The sequence below is a fragment of the Aquarana catesbeiana genome, unplaced genomic scaffold (assembly GCF_042186555.1).
Source record: "Aquarana catesbeiana isolate 2022-GZ unplaced genomic scaffold, ASM4218655v1 unanchor235, whole genome shotgun sequence".
In the NCBI taxonomy this organism is placed as follows: domain Eukaryota; kingdom Metazoa; phylum Chordata; class Amphibia; order Anura; family Ranidae; genus Aquarana; species Aquarana catesbeiana.
The window spans coordinates 1,199,167-1,220,000 of NW_027362663.1; the positions used below are offsets into that span (position 1 = coordinate 1,199,167).

Below are 20,834 nucleotides of genomic sequence, written 5' to 3' on the forward strand. Positions count from 1 at the left end.
CTCTCTTCCGGAGAACAGGGATCTGGAAAAAAGGAAGGTAGAACAATGTCTTGGTTTAAATGAAAATCAGAAACCACCTTCGGTAAAAAACTAGGATGAGGGCGTAGTACCACTCTATCCTTGTGTATAATCAAATAAGGCTCCTTACAGGAAAGAGCTGCTAATTCTGATACTCTTCTAGCAGAAGAGATGGCCACCAGAAAAATTAATTTCCTTGTCAACAAGACCAAAGGAATCTGACTTATTGGTTCAAAAGGCTGTTTCTGTAACACAGCCAGGACCAAATTCAAGTCCCAGGGGTTTAGGGGCGCTTTAACCGGAGGATTAAGACGCATCACCCCCTGCATAAAGTTTCGGACCAAAGAATGCGAAGCAAGTGGCCGCTGAAATAATACTGATAAAGCAGAGACCTGGCCCTTGATGGTACTCAAGGCCAGCTTCATCTCTAATCCCATCTGTAGAAAATCAAGGATTCTACCTATGACATATTTCCTGGGATGCCAACCTCTGGATTCACACCAGGTTATATAAGCCTTCCAGACTCTATGATAAATCATCCTGGAAGCTGGCTTCCTTGCATTAATCAAGGTAGATATGACAGGACCTGAGAGCCCACGACTCTTCAGAACGTGGGTCTCAATAGCCAAACTGTCAAATTTAGCATTTGTAAGGCAGGATGGAACACTGGACCCTGAGATAACAGGTCTGGGCGTACCGGTAGGGTCCACGGGGAACCCACCGTCATCCTTACTATTTCTGCATACCAAGTCCTTCTGGGCCAAGCGGGGGCCACCAGAAGTACCGACTTCCTTTCCTGCCTGATCCTGCGAAGGAGTCGTGGTAGTAGCATAATAGGCGGGAATGCGTAAATCAGTGAGAACTGATGCCACGGAATCACCAACGTATCCGTCCCGCATGCAAGAGGATTTTTTGTCCTTGCCACAAATCTGTCTATCTTTTTGTTGAATCGGGATGCAAAGAGATCTACATCTGGAACCCCCATCTTTGGCATATGGCCCAAAAGACGTCGGGATGCAGAGACCATTCCCCTGGAAGTAACTGCTGGCGACTTAGATAGTCCGCCTGCCAATTTTCTATTCCCGGGATGAAAACTGCCGATATGCATGGCACATGCATCTCTGCCCAGACTAAGATCTGGTTCACCTCTTTTTGAGCAGCTCGGCTCCGGGTGCCTCCCTGATGATTGACATAAGCCACTGCTGTGGCATTGTCGGACTGGATCCTGACCGGACAACCCTGTAGCCTGATAGTCCAGGCTTTTAGAGCTAGATGTATCGCCCGGATCTCCAGAATGTTGATGGGTAAGGTCCTCTCTGTCTTGGACCATACCCCTTGGACCGCAGCCTGTTCCAGAACTGCTCCCCAACCTGACAGACTGGCATCTGTTGTTACCACCGTCCAGGTAACCGGTAGAAAGGATTTCCCCTTCTGCAGGTTTTCAGGTATGAGCCACCAATTGAGGCTCTGATGCACCGCATGCAACAGGTGCATCGGAAAGTCTAATGCCTGAACCTTCTTGTTCCAGGTCGACAGAATACTGTGTTGCAGCATTCTTGAGTGAAACTGAGCATAGGGAACTGCTTCGAATGAAGACACCATCTTCCCTAGTAGCCTCAAAGGCGGACTGAGGGACCCTTCTTGGTCCTTACTGTCAGAATCAGCTCTCTCAAAGCAGTGATCTTTGCCTGGGGTAGAAATATTTTCTCCTGGCTTGTATCTATAATCAGACCTAAATACTCCAGTCTTCTTACTGGTTTTAGGAAAGACTTTTCTAAGTTGAGGATCCAACCCAGGTGTTCTAGATACCTGACCGTGGTCCTCAAGTTTCCCTTCAAAGAGGCTACCGACCGGTCTATCAATAGCAGGTCGTCTAGGTATGCTATGACAGCTATACCCTGAGCCCTTAATCTGGCCAGAGGAGGAGCCAAGATCTTTGTGAACACTCGAGGTGCAGTGGCTATCCCGAAAGGCAGAGCCACAAACTGGAAATGGCGCCCTCCTACCTCGAAGCGCAGAAACTTCTGATGAGCAGGAAAAATGGGCACATGCAGATATGCATCTCTGATGTCTATTGATGCCAGAAATTCTCCTCCCTGCAGGGTGGGAACTACTGTTCGAATTGATTCCATGCGGAAGGATTAAATCCTTAGGAATCGGTTCAGATCCCTTAAGTCAAGAATGGGCCTGACATCCCCATTTGGCTTTTGGACCGTAAAAAGGTTGGAATAGAAGCCCAATCCCTGGTCCTTTGTGGGAACTATCATAATGACCTCCTGTGACAAAAGTCGCTCTAACGCTAGAAGGAGCGACTGCTTCTTCTCTGGGTCTCTGGGAACATTTGATCTGAGGAACCGAGGAGAGGGGAATTCCTGAAACTCCAGCTTGTACCCTAAGGTTACCGTGGAGATTACCCATCTGTCCTGGAAGTCCTCCTGCCAGAGCTCTGAGAACTGTCACAGTCTTCCCCCTACTCGAGTGAGCGGGGGCGCCCCCTCATGCAGAGGTCTTAGTGTTTTGCCTAGTAGGCTTCTTTCCCCAGGACTTCTTTTGTCCCTGGGGTTGACTCTTGTCTCTGGACCCCGATGGAGGCGGCCGTCGAGACTGCCTGGAGGCTGAAGCCCCCGGCGCTGGGGAAAGAGTCCGTTTGAAAGAGGGACGCTTACTCTTCTTCTTGACAGGTAAGAGAGTGCTTTTCCCATAAGAGATTCTCTTGATATAGTTATCCAAGTCCTCTCCAAACAACCTTGCACCACGAAATGGAAACCCAGCCAGTAGCTTCTTACATGGTGCTTCGGCTGACCAATTTTTCAACCATAGGATTCTACGTATATGCACCAACCCCAGTGAAAGACGGGAGGTTTGCACGATAGAATCTCTAATGGCGTCAACCACAAAGCATAAGGCCGCTGGAAGGTTAGCAAACCCCTGGGCCTGCTGTTCAGGTAATACTTTGATGACCTGCTTAACCTGGTCTCTTAAGTATTGACAGACTCCAATCGCTGCTACTGCAGGTTGGGCCACTGATCCTGCTAAGGAGAAAACATCCTTCAATAGGGATTCCATCCTTTTATCTACAGGATCTCTGAGCATTGTCTACAGGACAAGTCAGGCTATTATTTACGGAGGAAATAGCGGCATCAATAGCTGGTATTCCCCACATTTTAATAAACTTTTCTTCCATCGGATAAAGTGTTGAAAACTTTCTCGGCGGAAAAAAAGGTTTGTCTGGGTGATCCCACTCAGAATAAATAAGCTTTTCAAGTAAAGTATGAACAGGAAAAGCATGTGCTGCTTGGAAAGGTTTCAGTGACCCCAAAGCAGAAGAGGATTCTTTAGCAGTTTCAGGTATGGGCAACTTAAATGTGGAGCGGACCAATCCAGTGAGGATCTGCACTAAGACTTTCTCCTCCTGGGAAGTCGCAGAGGGTCCCTCTCCACCTGAATCCTCCGAAGAGGAATCATCCATCCCATCCCGATCCTCTGAAAGGGATTCATCTCCTTTATCCCAGAGCTCCTCTGTCTGAGGGTCTTGGGGAACAGAGGAAAGCCTAGTGCGTTTTCTTCCACTGAGTGAAGACGTAATCACGGCCATTAATCTTTCCTCTAGACCATTAATGGTTGAGGAAAAAACCTCTTGTGTAATATATACAGGGGCTGAAGTGCCAGAAGCAGGTGTAGCCCCTGACCCCGATGGCTCTCCCTGGCTAGCCGTCCCTGGCCCATCTTTAGGGGGGGAGGATGCTGCCGACAGGGGGCCCTCAGAACCTGAACGAGATCCCCTAGTGTCTCTGGTTCCTGGGGTGCTTGAACCTCTTCTACCCATAGTGTAAAGCAACAAGGTGTGAGGTATACAAATGAACACTGCCCGCTGAGCAATGTAGTCTGGCTAAAAGCCTTGCTACCCAATGCTCAGTCTGGTGTTACTTCAGTAAATGCTGCCTAGGAGAATGCCTGTGTCCCACCTTACATGCGACCGTCAGCTCTGTGTCTCTCAGAAGGCTGTGTGCACCTGTACAGAGTGCCTTTAATAGCCTGCAGCTGGCCTGAGTGGGAGTCTAAGCACCTGTGCTGACGTCCCACCCCCTCCCCTCGAGTTTTGAAAAAAACGAGCGCTTCCCGCGCTGCCGACTCTCCTGTCATGCTTCCGGAGAAAGGCTGGGGATGGGGGGGGGAGGGAGGGAGGCTGGTAACAAGATCTGCCTGAACGGCTATCTTGAGAGATGGTGGCCATTAGGCCGCAGAGCCCGGGTGGTATAACCACTTTCTAGACCCCTGTGGCCCCTCTCTAGCCTGGGGGGGAACATTCAAACATGAGAAATCCCCCTTTCCACCTTACCTGTTTGCAGCCTGCTTGAGACGCTGGGACATAATCAGCGATGGAACACCTGAGACAGACAGTCAGCATGTGTAGGTTTGTGCTCTTGGCAGCCCCCGGTGGTCACAATAGGCATAGCATGCATTTACCTTAAAGGAGAAAAGCCACTAGAACTCAAAAATTCTGTGGAATCTCCTCTTACCTTATCCAGCCGCAGGGTGCTGTTTACACAGACCCAATCTTCACCTCTCACGGTGGGCTCCGTTTGAAAAAACCATCAGAGACTGGGGCCCCCATCAGTAGGGGGATCCAACAGTTCTGGGACCGTAAAGCACCTCGCCAGAAATTAGGAAGTTTAAAGCCATTTTCTGATCTGCGGGGTCCAGCTCTCTAAAAAGAGAAGCATTACGGGTAAAACCTCGTTTCTTCGGACACGAGGCCCGGGTACCATTCAATTCGGCCATGAAAAGACACTTTGAATGGATCCGGTTCGCCTGGCTTGCCCCAGTATAGGATCTTAGGATATTCCCTTTGGAGCTCAGCACAGGACATCTTTACACGTCCATCACCTAAGACACTGGTGTAAAAATTGAGGTATCCCTGCAAGGGGGAGGGATTATATAGGGGGTTGAACTTCCTGATAGGGTGTGCCAGTGTCCAATCACCAGTGATACCTATATAACCCATCAGTAATTACTGTGGCTCTGTGTCCCGTGATGTTTGAGAAAGAAATATATTTCTGTTTTATCCTACCTGTCTGGGGAGAAGTTGATCCAGCTGCTGGAAGTTATTTATGTAAACAATATTTTAGGGGAATTGATCACTGAATATATAAATTTATAATGGCAGGATTAATGCATGTAACATTTGTCAATTAAAAAAAAATAGACCTTTAAACGATTACAAAACCTCACACCACATACAAATGTACTCAGCCAATGAAAGTTAATGACTCCATTTTTATTTTTCTACTGGTATCAATGGCCAACACGGTACAACACTTCATCCATGTCTTTGGTGATCTCTGATCTCCTTATGAACTGTTTCTTACATGATGAAGATCAGCCATGGAGTATATCTGAGGTGTATATCAGGGTGTGCTTCTAAAAGCTGTGATGTCCAGCAATATTCATATAGAAGACATTTCCCGCACTCAAGGCACTAATACACCTCGAGGGTTGTGTGGGATCCCTGATGTACAGGAAGACAGGACTTCAGTGACGAACAATTCCCTCACTCAGGAAAGGAATGCGGCTTCTCCCCCATGTGAGCTCTCTGATGTCTGGAAAGATCAGAATTCTGTGAAAAACATTTCCTGCACTCAGAACAGGAATACGGCTTCTCCCCCGTGTGAGATCTCTGATGTGTGTAAAGACTGTACTTCACTGAAAAACATTTCCCACACTCAGAACAGGAAATGTGTGGGATACCTGATGTACAGGAAGACAGAACTTCAGTGAGGAACAATTCCCTCACTCAGGACAGGAATAGGGCTTCTCCCCCATGTGAGATCTCTGATGTCTGTTAAGATTAGACTTCACTGAAAAAGATTTTCCACACTTCGGACAAGAAAATGGCTTCTGCCCCGTGTGAGATCTCTGATGTGTGTAAAGATTGGTCTTCTGTGAAAAACATTTCCCGCACTCAGGACAGGAATATGGCTTCTCCCCTGTGTGAGATCTCTGATGTCTGTTAAGTTGGGACTTCACTGAAAAACATTTCCCACACTTAGAACAGATATACGGCTTTTGCCCCGTGTGAGATCTCTGATGTGTGAAAAGATTGGACCTGTCTGAAAAACATTTCCCGCACTCAGTACAGGAATATGGTTTTCCACTCACATGCAATCTCTGATGTATGGAAAGACTGCATTTCCTTGAAAAACATTTCCCACACTCAGGGCAGGAAAATTGCTCACCCCCTGTGTGAGACCTGTTATGTTTGTAAAGACTGGACTTCTCTGAAAAACACTTCCCACACTCAGGACAGGAATATGGCTTCTCTCCCATGTGAGATCTTTTATGCCTATTAAGTTTGGATTTATAATGGAAACACTTCCCGCACTCAGGACAGGAAAAGCTCTTCTCTGTTGGAAGGACGGCACCGTCCCTCACAGTCTGAGGTTCCTCAGGATAAGAGGAATACGATGGTCCATCTACACTGTGTGGTGCCGGATGGACATTTGAGGTAGTCGGGTTTTCTCCTGGACTATACTGTGTGATGTCCTCATCTTCTACTTTACAGTCTGGAGACAAAGTGAGACAATCCTCTGAGGTTTTCCTCATCTCCCATCCATGCACTAAAATAGAAATAAAGATTATTACTAGACATGAGCAGATTGGTTCCCCTAAACCAGGACTCCGCCCACATCAGGCAGAATGTAAAAAAAGAATTGCCCTAAAAAAAAAAAAAAACATTGAAAGAACGCCAAAATCACCAGTTAAAATCCATACCAGACCCTTATCTAAACACGCAGCCTGGCAGACTGATTCATCTTCCCCCCTTCTAAACCATACCAGGTCACATGCTCTCAACATGGGGGGGTGCTTTGGGGAAGGAGGGGCTCTGTCCCCCTACCACAAAGCCCCTTGTCCCCTTGTTGATGGGGACAAGGGCCTCTTCCTGACAACCCTGACCAGTGGCTGAGGGGGTCTGCGGGCAGGTGGGCTTATCGGAATCTGGAAACCCCCTTTAACAAGAGGGCACCAAGATCCCGCCCCCCCAGTTTAAGACAATTCTTTTATTAAAAAAAATAGAAAACAATGTCCCCCGATGTAGATCCATCATCAATCGCATCGACTGCCAGACCGCGAGAGTAAGGCAGACCGCCGAATGCCTGCTCCTCCAACTGAAAGTTCATAAATAGGTAAGGGGCAGGGCCCTTTGTGTCATCACTGACCAGTGCATGCTGGGTCAGTGATGTCACTAGGGGGTGGGGGTACCAGGTGACGTCACTAGGTGGCCCCACCCCTTACCTATTTAAGAACTGTCACCCGGAGGAGAAGGCATTCGGCAGTCAGTCTTCCTCGCGGGCAGAACACTTTTTTTTTCTTTTTTCCAGTCTGGCAATGCGGCGGGTGTCTTGATTGACAATGTATCTACATCGAGGGACATTTAAAAAAAAAAAAACGGAGTAAAGGAATTGTCATTAACCTTTTTACACTTTTTTTTGGTGAATGAGTAGGTGTACAATGTACCCCTTCTCATTCACATGGGATCTGGGGGCCCCATGTTAAAGGGGGCTTCCAGATTTAAATAAACCTCCTACTGTAGACCCCCACAACCACTGCCCAGGGTTGTAGGGAAGAGGCATTTGTCCCCATCAACATGGAGACATGGTGCTTTGGGGCAGGGAGAGAGGAGCCCCCTGCCCCAAAGCACCCCCACATGTTGAGGGCATGTGGCCTGGTATGGTTGCATACTCAGATAAGGGTCTGGTATGGATTTTTTGACTTTGGCGTGCATGGGGGGTTCCACTCCATTTTTTTGTATTGATGGCAATGGCTTTCAGGCCAGAAAAATCAATTTAAATGTCTTTTTTTTCATTACAAATATTAGTTTTGCTGCAGCAGGTTCTATACATGGTACAGATGTGACACTTTACAGGCAGACTAAGGGGACCCCCCAGGCACTATATTTAAATACATTTTTCATTTTTATTGTTTCACTTTATTAAAATCACTGCTTCTTTAAAAATTATTGTTTTAAAACTTTTTTTGCATTGATACATGTCCCCCAGTGCAGTGCCCAGACCCCCATACACTTTTTATGGCCAATAACATACATATAAGCCTTCAAAATGGGGATTTTTGATTTACATGTTCGGGTCCCATTGATTTTAATAGAGTTTAAAGCTCGACCCAAACTGTTACCCTGTTTAGGAGTTCTGGTGTGAACCGAAATGGGGGGTGTTTGGCCCATCACTAATTATTGCCAACATGTAAAAGTCTGTGCTTCAATCAAATCATCAGATATAAAATGTCCAGCTGGTAGGAAATGGGTGTAACAAAAGGAAATACATATTATGTTTATCTATAGCAGTGGGAGAGCAGAAGGGAGGACTGTGTAATGTACAACATATTATATAAGATACAGCAGATAGGACTATATATAGTATCAGAATGATGTAATGTACAACATAGAGTATATAGTGCAGGGGTCAGGAGTATGTAATGCACAATATAAATGATACAGTGTAAGGGTCAGGACTTATAATATTGGTATTTAGTAATCAGTGGTGTCCTAAATGCTCACATGAGACAAGTTGCAGAGGTCCCACACCGCTGCCTCCCATCTCCTGAGACTGAAGTGTATTTTGTGTTAAGGACCCACCTGTGCTGATCTTTGATGTCCCTGTTATTCTATCCACCTCTGCAGACTGCTGATCATCACTCACATACGTCTCTTCTTCTTCTTCTTCAACCTCAACTTTTATACCTATCAGATCTTCAACCTAAACCGAGAAAGATCAACAATAACATCTGAACGACATTACTTTTAATATTGTGACATCACCAAAAATAATTCACACTTGATTTAATTAACCGGTTCCCGACCGGCGCACACGATGTACGTCGGCAGAATGTCACGGCTGGGCAAATGGGCGTACCTGTACGTCCATTTGAATTCCCCGCCGTGCCATTGCGTGCGTGGCGCCGGCGGCACGCGTGCCGGCCGGGAACTCCGTGAGTTGGGTCGCGGGTCCCGTGGACTCGATCGCTGTGGGGATACCCGCAATCGCCTCACGGAGAGGATGAACGGGGAGATGCCGTTGTAAACAGCATCTCCCCGTTCTGCCTAGTGACAAGTGTCACTGGATCTCTGCTCCCTGTCATTGGAGCAGAGATCAGTGACGTCACACACAGAGCCCATCCCCCTGACAGTTATAAAACACTCCCTAGGACACACTTAACCCCTCCCCGCCCCCTAGTGGTTATCCCCTTCACTGCCAGTGTCATTTACACAGGAATCAATGCATTTTTATAGCACTGATCGCTGTATAAATGACAATGGTCCCAAAAATGTGTCAAAAATGTTCGACATGTCCGCCATAACGTCGCAGTCACAATAAAAATAGCTGATTGCCGCCATTACTAATAAAAAAAAAATATTAATAAAAATGCCATAAAACTATCCCCTATTTAGTAAACGCTATAATGTTTGCGCAAACCAATTAATAAACGCTTATTGCGATTTTTTTTTACCAAAAATATGTAGAAGAATACGATCGGCCTAAACTGAGGAAAAAAAAAAATTTTATATATATATTTTAGGGGATATTTATTATAGCAAAATGTAAAAAATAATGCGTTTTTTTCAAAATTGTCGCTCTTGTTTTGTTTATAGCGCAAAAAATAAAAATCGCAGAGGTGATCAAATACCACCAAAACAAAGCTCTATTTGTGGGAAAAAAAGGACATCAATTTTGTTTGGGAGCCAAGTTGCACGACCGCGCAATTGTCAGTTAAAGCGATGCAGTGCCGAATCGCAAAAAACGCTCTGGACAGGAAGGGGGTCAAATCTTCCGGGGCTGAAGCGGTTAAAGTAAAAAGTGCACTTGCTCCAGAGTTTAGTAAATGAGTTAAAGCTTCACTTTGCAAAGAATACTCAATCACATGCAAAGAAAATAAAATAAAAAAATAGGATTTTTACATCATACTTACCTGTAAAATCCTTTTCTTTGAGTACATCATGGGACACAGAGTCAGGCTAATATTCATTACCTGCTGGGTTATACTTCATCATTAGGTGAATGGACACTGGTAGACCAAAGGTCTTCAGACAGAAAGTGATCCCTATATAACCCCTCCCATACAGGAAACACTTTAGTTTTGTAGCAAGCACTAAATTCTCAAAAAAGAGGGGAGGGATCTCCGTGTCCCATGGTGTACTCAAAGAAAAGGATTTTACAGGTAAGTATGACATAAAAATCCTATTTTCTTTTTCATACATCATGGGACACAGAGTCAGGCTAATATTCATTACCTGCTGGGACGTCCCAGAACAATAGCCTTGAGGGGAGGGAGACACCCTGCCAAACATTAGCCATCAGACATTATACGGCAGCCTGCAGTACACTGCGGCTGAAAGCCGAATCCTCGGCTGCTCGAACATCCACTTGATAAAATTTTTTGAACGTATGCACTGAAGACCAGGTAGCAGCCTTACAAATCTGAGCCACAGATACCTGATGGTGAAAAAGCCCTGGAGGTTCCTACACCCCTGGTAGAATGAGCTCTCACCCTAAAGGGAGGAGCTTTATGTTTCAGACCGTAGGCCTGAACGACCAATTGACAGACCCAATTAGCAATGGAAGCTGCCTACTCATCCTTGGGTCCTTTTGGTAAAACAAAAAAAGTCTGATCCTCGGATCTCCGCAGATCTAGACAGATGAACCTTGACTGCCCAGACAACATCCAAAGAATGCAGTCGTCTCTCTTCCACCGAATGAGGCTGAGAGAAAAAAGAAGGCAAAATAATGTCTTGATTTAAATGAAAGACCGGCACCACCTTTGGCAAAAATGATGGAACAGGTCATAACTCGACTCTGTCATGGTGAAGGATCAAGTACGGTTCCCTGCATGAAAGGGCCGCCAACTCTGACACCCTTCTAGCCGAGGTGATAGCCATCAGGAAGGCTAGCTTGCGAGACAGCAAGTCTAATGGAATTTCCTTAATAGGTTCAAATGGTTGTTTCTGTAACACAGACAGCACCAAGTTCAAGTCCCAAGGACACATAGGTGACCTAATGGGGGGAGGCAAGCGAGTTGCCCCCTACATAAAGTTTTGGATCAGTGAATGGGAGGCTAAAGGCTTTTGGAAGAATACTGATAGGGCCGAAACCTGATCTCTGATTGTACCCAAAGCCAATTTGATTTCCACAGCTGACTGTAGAAAAGTGAGAATTCTCTCAATCACATATTTTCAAGGATGCCATTTTCTAGCTTCACACCAAGCAAAATAAGTCTTGCAGACCTTATGGTAAATCTTCCTAGTGACAGCTTTTCACTAGAGTAGACACCACTGGTCCCAAGATGCCACGGTTCTTTAACACCCTGGCTCCAATAGCCATGCCGTCAAATTTAGAGACTGTAAATTGGGGTGGAATATAGGACAGTAGATCGGGACGATGTGGAAGCGCCCCATGGCCCGTCTATTGTCAGTCTCACAATCTCCAGTAACCAGGGCCTTCTGGGCCAGTCTGGTGCCACCAGAATGACTGGAACCCCCTCTCTTCGAATCCTGCCCAACAAATGTGGAAGAGGAGGGATCAGAGGGAATGCATAAACCAGGGAGTACTGGCTCCATGGAACTATCAGAGCATCTGCTTCAATTGCCAGAGGATATCTCGTTCGAGACACAAACTGCTGTAGCTTGTTGTTGAACCTGGATGCCAGTAGGTCGACCTCTGGCCATCCCCAACATTGGCAAATTTCTTGGAACACCTCTGGGTGTAGGGACCATTTCCCTGGGCAGATCTGCTGGCGGCTGAGATAATCTGCCATCCAGGTCTCTATTCCCGGTATACATGAAGATAGATAGATAGATAGATAGATAGATAGATAGATAGATAGATAGATAGATAGATAGATAAACAGTCAGGGGAGAGAGAGAGAGAAACAGACAGAGAGAGAGAGAGATAAACAGACAGAGAGAGAGAGAGAGATAAACAGACAGAGAGAGAGAGATAAACAGACAGAGAGAGAGAGAGAGATAAACAGAGAGAGAGAGATAGACAGAGAGAGAGATAAACAGACAGAGAGAGAGAGAGAGAGATAAACAGAGAGAGAGAGATAGACAGAGAGAGAGATAAACAGACAGAGAGAGAGAGAGATAGATAAACAGAGAGAGAGAGAGAGAGAGATAGAGAGAGAGAGAGATAAACAGACAGAGAGAGAGGGAGAGAGAGAGAGATAAACAGACAGAGAGAGAGGGAGAGAGAGAGATAAACAGACAGAGAGAGAGGGAGAGAGAGAGAGAGATAAACAGACACAGAGAGAGATATAAAGAGAGAGAGAGATAAACAGACAGAGAGAGAGGGAGAGAGAGAGATAAACAGACACAGAGAGAGATAAACAGAGAGAGAGAGAGAGAGAGAGAGAGACAGAGAGAGAGAGAGAGACGGAGAGAGAGAGAGAGAGAGAGAGAGAGAGAGAGAGAGAGAGAGAGAGAGAGAGAGAGAGAGGGTGGGAGATAAACAGAGAGAGAGAGAGATAAACAGAGAGAGAGAGAGAGAGAGAGAGAGAGAGAGAGAGAGAAAAGGACAGAGAGAGATATAAACAGACAGACAGAGAGAGAGAGAGAGATAAACAGAGAGAGAGAGAGAGAGAGAGAGAGAGATAAACAGAGAGAGAGAGATAGAGATAAACAGAGAGAGAGAGATAGAGATAAACAGAGAGAGAGAGAGATAGAGAGAGAGAGATAAACAGAGAGAGAGATAGATAAACAGAGAGAGAGAGATAGAGATAAACAGAGAGAGAGAGATAGAGATAAACAGAGAGAGATAGAGAGAGAGAGATAAACAGAGAGAGAGAGAGATAAACAGAGAGAGAGAGATAGAGATAAACAGAGAGAGAGAGATAGAGATAAACAGAGAGAGAGAGAGAGATAGAGAGAGAGAGATAAACAGAGAGAGAGAGATAAACAGAGAGAGAGATAGATAAACAGAGAGAGAGATATAAACAGACAGAGAGAGAGAGCGAGAGAGAGAGAGAGAGAGAGAGAGAGAGAGATAAACAGAGAGAGAGATATAAACAGACAGATAAACAGAGAGATATATAAACAGACAGATAGATGAGAGATAGATAGATATCCCTGTCCTCCCCACAGGGATTTAGTAGTGAATAAGAGAAGTATTAGATCAGAATTAGTCCCCCATGGTCCTCCTCCTCTCCCCTCTCCTGCCAGGCACACACCTCTGATACAGTACACTGTCGGGTGAATGGCTCTGGCTGGAGGTTGATTTTCAGGCAGATTTGAAGCAGGGCGCCTACGAACACAGAGAAACTAGAAGGGACCCCTGGGGAAAGTACCGCCCATGTGCAAATAGAAAACCCCACAGCAAGGGGAATGCCTTAAAGATGGAAGTGTTGCGGCGCAGTGCTTTGCACCGCAAGCACTCACAAAACCCTGAAAATGGGTCATCTCACATGCAATCACATGATTGCATAGACATCATGCTCCCCCATAGTGCACTGTGTCCGGCACCACTGTTATGCTCTGTTCTAAAGCCTCTATTGAGTGATCTCTGAGCAGGAGGTCGTCCAGATACCCGAGCACTAGGATCCCTTGGGCCCTTAAAAGACCCAGTACTGGTGCTACGACCTTTGTGAACACCCGGGGAGCTGTAGAAAGCCAGAAGGGTAGAGCCATGAACTGAAAATGACATTCCTCTACTGCAAAACGTAGGAACCTCTGATGAGGTCGAAAGATAGGTACATGTAAGTAAGCGTCCTTTATATCAAAGGAGGCTAAAAAGTCTCCCCTTTGGAGTGATGTTACTACTGAGCGGACAGACTCCATCCAAAAGGACTGTATCAATAGATACTTGTTCAGGGACCTTAGGTCCAAAATGGGCCTTGTGTACCCATTTGGTTTCTAAACCGTAAACAGGTTTGAGTAAAACCCTGTGCCCCTTTCGGGTATCAGAACCTCTACAATCACTGCTTGATGCACTAGATGATATAGTGCCTGAAGCAATAAGTTTCTTTTTGGAGGGAACGCTGGATCTTAGAAACCTCTGGGGAGCACCCCCCGTAACTCCAGCTTGTAACTGCGAGATATAATTGAGGTGACCCACTCGTCCTGAATTGTTGTTTTACAAATGTCCACAAAGTGTAGCATCCTTCCCCCTACCCAATGGAGTGGGGGCGTCCCCTCAAAAAGGAGGGCTTGGTGCTGGGTTTAGAAGAATTTTGGACCTAGGGCCTTTTCTGGCCCTGGCCTTGCTGCTTGCCCCTGGCCCTAGCGCCCTGTTGTTGGCGGAACCTCCCTGACGCTGAGACATTTGAGGAATCAGTCCCTGGGTTTTTAAACGAGGAACGTTTGGTGCTTTTCTTCACAGGAAGTAGAGAACTCTTCCCTCCGGAAATCTTTTGAATATATTTGTCCAAGTGATCACCAAATAAATGTTCCCCATAAAACGGGAAACCTGCCAACAACTTTTTACAAGGAAGCTTGGCTGACCAGTTCTTAAGCCATAAAAGTCAGACAAGAGAGCCAGACGAGAAACCTGCTGTATTGAACCCTTTAAAGCATCAACAGCAAAATACAGCGCTTGAGGAATATCTGTCTTACTTTTAGGCAGATCATCCTCCTGGTAAGGCCTATCCGGCCATTTGACCTGATCCTTTGTGGACTGGCAGATGCCAATTGCTGCAACAGCTGGCTGAATAGCTGAACTGGCCAAAGAAAAGGAAGCCTTTAGTAATAATTCTCTTGTCAACAGGGTCTTTCAAGCCCTGTGCGTTATCTACCGAACAAGTTAAGTTCTTATTTAAGAAAGAGGCTGCTGCATCTACGGCTGGCATGCTCCATTTTTTAACAAACTTTTCATCCATGGGATATAAAAGGGAAAACCTTTTAGGAGGCAAAAAAGTCCTGTCAGGATGTTCCCAATCAGCATACACTGCCTGTTCCAACAGGGGGTGTAGTGGGAAAGTCTGTGTGACCTGAAAAGGTCTGAGAGATCCCAAAGAGGACCAGGGGGGCTCAGTCACCTCTGCAAAAGGCAACTGAAAGGCAGAATGAACCATTTCGGTCAGAGTCAGGTTCAAAAACCTCTGCCACTGAGAGGCAGACATCGACTGGAAATATCTTCTTGTCCAGATTGCTCGGAAGCAGACTCATCTGCCGGGCTCTCCACCGAATCCTGAGCTTTAAGATCTTCCCCATCCTCAACCCATTTCTGACGAGGAGACTCCGTGTAGGGGGATCTGTTACGCTTCCTGCCACCCTGCGGGATGGAGGCAATCCTGTCAGCAATCCTGTGCTCTAACCCGGCTAGGGCTGAGAACAGTTCATCCTTAGTGATAAAGGGTGAAGGAGCACCGTTGACTGTAGGCACAATACCAGATAGGCTCAGCGGCTCAGATTGCCCGGGAGCCGCTGGTCTTTCAGGGGATACAACACAAGGGATACGACTAGGTTCATCAGGAACTACTGATGACATAGGTGTGCCCTTGCCTGTAGTGTTAGTCCCACTCCTCTTTTTGAAGACATTCAATGCCGCAAACAAAGTTTTTGGGTGTAGTTAAAACACCTCAAAAGGGAGACCCTTTAATAGGGCTCACCAAGCCCCTATGCAACAATCATGCTAAGCACCTTTAGCCTGCCAAGCAACACCTGGTGACTCACGTGACCCGGGTAAGGAGAAAAGAACCACTGCAAGCGTCCGTTCAGAGCCTGCTCTGTGTCCCACAGCTGCCTTCTGGAAGCACCACATGCTTGGCCTACACAGCTTAAATAAGCTGGGTGTGCGCCGGAACGTTCTATGCGTGTGTACGCACGCATGTGCGCGGTCCCGGTGAGTGGGCGTGACTGAATTTGCATACGACGCAAATCTTTGTGTGCCCAGATAAAGGCTACTGCGCATGTGCGGCGAATCCGCGTGCGCCATGGCCGCCAAACAAACAAACTGCTGAGCCCAGTGGCTTTCTTGCGAATGCAAGGGTGCCATGGCGAACCAAGGTGAAATGGTGCACCGTGGTGCGCCATCGTACAGGTAAAAAACAGCCAGACACAAGCAAAAAAAGGTACACCTTTCAAACACCCACAGCTAGCCCAGAACTTCCCCATATGGTCACCACACACAGGTGTCCAGCCTTTAGCTAGCTTGACTGATTGTTACAATCACTGGGACACCCCACAATAATAAAATAAAAGGAGTTTCACAGGGCCACTTAGAAGCTACTTAGAAGCAAAGGGCCCAATCTTCACCCTTCATGGCGGGTTCCTGCCACTTGGATCTTCAAGGACTGGGTACCCTTTCATGTTTAGGGTCCACTCCCTTGGACCTGTACAGCACCCTGCAGGAAATGCCTTAACGCTGTAGTGTCCAGGATTCCCACTCCGCAGGGTCCAGCGTCCAGAGGCTACGTTACCGGCAAAACCTTGCAGGATCTTGAGTCTTCTTTGCGAGGCTCGGGTACCATTTATCTAAGCATAAAAGCCTGTGTCAAATGGATCCAATTGGCCCTTGATTCATTTTTGGAACCGTTTGTGGGACTAGAGACCTGGAGCAGAGAGAGCTCAAATAAACCATGCCATCCACCTTACAGACACTGGTAAAAAACAAAAGTACTTCCTGTATGGGAGGGGTTATATAGGAGATCACTACCTGTCTGAAGACCTTTGGTCTACCAGTGTCCATTCACCTGATGATGGAGTATAACCCAGCAGGTAATGAATATTAGCCTGACTCTGTGTCCTATAATTATGAAAAAGAAATGGCATTTTCTTTCTCGAACAGCACGGGACACAGAGCCTCAGTAATTACTGATGGGTTATATAGGTATCACTAGGTGACTGGACACACCCTAATCAGGAAGTTCAACCCCCTATATAATCACTCCTCTTGCAGGGATACCTCAGTTTTTATGCCAGTGTCTTAGGTGATGGACGTGTAAAGATGTCCTGTGCTGAAGCTCCAAAGGGAATATCTTATATTCTATACTGGGACAAGCCAGGCGCACCGGATCCATTCAAAGTGTCCTTTCTAGGCCGAATTGGATGGTACCCGGGCCTCGTGTCCGAAGAAACTAGGTTTTACCCGTAACGCTTCTCTTTTTAGAGAGCTGGACCCCGCAGATCAGAAAATGGCTTTAAACTTCCTAATTTCTGGCTGGGTGCTTTACGGGCCCAGAAAGGGGCCCCAGTCTCTGACGGTTTTTTCAAACGGAGCCCACCGTGAGAGGTGAAGATTGGGTCTGTGTAAACTGAACCCTGCGGCTGGATAAGGTAAGAGGAGATTCCACAGAATTTTTGAGTTCTAGTGGCTTTTCTCCTTTAAGGTAAATGCATGCTGTGCCTATTGTGACCACCGGGGGCTGCCAAGAGCACAAACCTTCACATGCTGGACTGTCTGTCTTAGTGATTCATCGCTGCACATGTTTTTTCACAGCGTCTCAGGCCGGCTGCAAAGGTAGGATGGAAGGGGGGATTTCTCATGTTTGAATGTTCCCCCCCAGGCTAGAGAGAGGCCACAGGGGTCTAGAAGGTGGTTATAATGCTCGGGCACCGCTGCCTTGGCCGCAATTTCCGACCATTGCCGTTTAGGCAGGTCTTCACTACCAGCTTCTCTCCCTCCTCCCCCTCCCCCAGCCTTCCTCCATAGTATTACAGGAGAGTCGGCCAGCGCGGGAAGCGCTCGTTTTTTTCAAAACTTGAGGGGGGGGGGGGGGCGGTAGAGGGGGGGGGCGCGACGTCAGCACAGAGTGCTTAGACTCCCCACCCAGGCCAGCTGCAGGCTATTAAAGCACTCTGTACAGGTGCACACAGCCTTTGGAGAGACACAGAGCTGACGGTCGCATGTAAGGTGGGACACAGGCATTCTCCTAGGCAGCATTTACTGAAGTAACACCAGACTGAGCATTAGGTAGCAAGGCTTTTAGCCAGACTACATCGCTCAGCAGTCAGTGTTCATTTGTATACCTCACACCTTGTTGCTTTGCACTATGGGTAGAAGAGGTTCAAGCACCCCAAGAACCAGAGACACTAGGGGATCTCGTTCAGGTTCTGAGGGTCCCCTGTCAGCAGCATCCTCCCCCCCTGATGGGCCAGGGACGGCTAGCCAGGGAGAGCCGTTGGGGTCAGGGGCTACACCTGCTTCTGGCACTTCAGCCCCTGTATATATTACACAAGAGGTTTTTTCCTCAACCATTAATGGTCTAGAGGAAAGATTAATGGCTGTGATTACGTCTTCACTCAGTAGAAGAAAACGCACTAGGCCTTCCTCTGTTCCCCAAGACCCTCAGACAGAGGAGCTCTGGGATAAAGGAGATGAATCCCTTTCAGAGGATCGGGATGGGACGGATGATTCCTCTTCAGAGGACTCAGGTGGAGAGGGACCCTCTGCGACTTCCCAAGAGGAGAAAGTCTTAGTGCAGATCCTCACTGGATTGGTCCGCTCCACATTTAAGTTGCCCATACCTGAAACTGCTAAAGAATCCTCTTCTGCTTTGGGATCACTGAAACCTTTCCAAGCAGCACATGCTTTTCCTGTTCATAAATTACTTGAAAAGCTCCTTTATTCTGAGTGGAAGCACCCAGATAAGCGATTTCTTCCGCCGAAAAAGTTTTCAACATTTTATCCGATGGAATAAAAATTTATTAAGATGTGGGGAATACCAGCCATTGATGCGGCCATTTCCTCTGTAAATAGTAGTCTGACTTGTCCTGTAGACAATGCTCAGATGCTCAGGGATCCTGTAGATAAAAAGATGGAATCCCTATTGAAGGATGTTTTTTTCCTTAGCAGGATCAGTGGCCCAACCTGCAGTAGCAGCAATTGGAGTCTGTCAATACTTAAGAGACCATGTTAAGCAGGTCATCAAAGTATTACCTGAACAACAGGCCCAGGGGTTTGCTAACCTTCCAGCGGCCTTATGTTAGGTTGTTGACGCCATCAGAGATTCTATCAGGCAAACCTCTCGCCTTTCACTTGGGTTGGTGCATATACGTAGAATCTTATGGTTGAAAAATTGGTCAGCCGAAGCACCATGTAAGAAGCTACTGGCTGGGTTTCCTTTTCGTGGTGCAAGGTTGTTTGGAGAGGACTTGGATAACTATATCAAGAGAATCTCCTGTGGGAAAAGTACTCTCTTACCTGTTAAAGAAGAAGAGTAAACGTCCCTCTTTCAAACGGACTCTTTCCCCAGCGCCAGGGACTTCAGCCTCCAGGCAGTTATGACGGCCTCCTCCGTCTGGGGCTACAAATAAGAGTCAACCCCAGGGACACAAGAAATCCTGGGGGAAGAAGTCTTCTAGACAAGACACTAAGGCCTCTTCATGAAGGGGCGCCCCCGCTCACTCGAGTGAGGGGAAGACTGCTACAGTTCTCAAAGCTCTGGCAGGAGGACTTCCAGGACAGATGGGTAATCTCCACAGTAACCTTAGGGTACAAGCTGGAGTTCCAAGAATTTCCCTCTCCTCGTTTCCTCAGATCAGGTGTTCCCTGAGACCCAGAGAAGAAGCAGTCGCTTCTTCTAACGTTAGGGCGACTTTTGTCGCAAGAGGTCATCAGGGTGTTCCCACAAAGGATCAAGGATTGGGTTTCTATTCCAACCTTTTTACGATCCAAAAACCAAATGGGGATGTCAGACCCATTCTGGATTTAAGACATCTGAATCGATTCTTAAGGATTTAGTCCTTTCACAGGGAATCAATTCAGATTATAGTCTCCATCCTGCAGGGAGGAGAATTTCTGGCATCAATTAATATCAGAGATGCATATCTACAGGTGCCCATTTTTCCTACTCATTAGAAGTTTCGGCGCTTCGAAGTAGGAGGGCACCATTTCCAGTTTGTGGCTCTGCCCTTTGGGATAGCCACTGCACCTCGAGTGTTCACAAGGAGCGTGGCTCCTCCTCTGGCCAGATTAAAGGCTCAGGGTATAACTGTCATAGCATACCTAGACGACCTGCTTTTGATAGACCGGTCGGTAGCTTCCTTGAACGGGAACTTGAGGACCACGGTCAAGTATCTGGAACATCTAGGTTGGATCCTCAACCCAGGAAAATCTTTCCTAAACCCAGTAAGAAGACTGGAGTATTTAGGTCTGATCATAGATACAAGCCAGGGGAAAGTGTTTCTTCCTCAGGCAAAAGATATCTGCTTTAAGGGAGCTGATTCTGACAGTCAGGACCAAGAAGGATCCTTCTGTCTGCCTTTGTATGAGGCTGCTAGGAAAGATGGGGTCTTCATTCGAAGCAGTTCCCTAGCTCAGTTCCATTCAAGACTACTGCAACACAGTATTCTGTCAGCCTGGAACAAGAAGGTTCAGGCATTAGACTTTCCGATGCACCTGACGCATGCGGTGCGTCAGAGCCTCAATTGGTGGCTCATACCCGAAAACCTGCAGAAGGGGAAATCCTTTCTACCGGTTACCTGGACGGTGATAACAACAGATGCCAGTCCGTCAGGTTGGGAAGCAGTTCTGGAACAGTCTGCGATCCAGGGGCTATGGTCTGAGACCGAGTGGACCTTACCCATCAACATTCTGGAGATCCGTGCGGTATATCTAGCCCTAAATCCTGGACTATCAGGCTACAGGGTTGGCCGGTCAGGATTCAGTCCGACAATGCCACAGCGGTGCCTTATGTCAATCATCAGGGAGGCACCCGGAGCCGAGCTGCTCAAAAGGAGGTGATCCAGATCTTAGCCTGGGCAGAGATGCATGTGCCATGCATATGCCAAAGATTGGGGGTCTCAGATGTAGATTTCACTGCATCCCGATGCAACAAAAAGGATAGACAGATTTGTGGCAAGGACGAGGGATCCT

General features: G+C 47.0%; 1 protein-coding gene across 1 annotated transcript in view; it reads right to left on the minus strand.

The window, feature by feature from the left end:
* Nucleotides 1-5,268: 5,268 nt before the first annotated feature.
* LOC141121934 (uncharacterized) overlaps nt 5,269-20,834 on the minus strand; it is a 103,538-nt gene continuing 87,972 nt past the window's right edge. Inside the window, exons 24-26 of the mRNA XM_073611686.1 lie at nt 8,669-8,789; nt 5,820-6,635; nt 5,269-5,766 (exon numbers count right to left, since the gene is read on the minus strand). Coding sequence (XP_073467787.1) covers nt 5,570-5,766; nt 5,820-6,635; nt 8,669-8,789 — 1,134 coding nt within the window. The 3' untranslated portion in view covers nt 5,269-5,569. The remainder of the gene's footprint in view (nt 5,767-5,819; nt 6,636-8,668; nt 8,790-20,834) is intronic.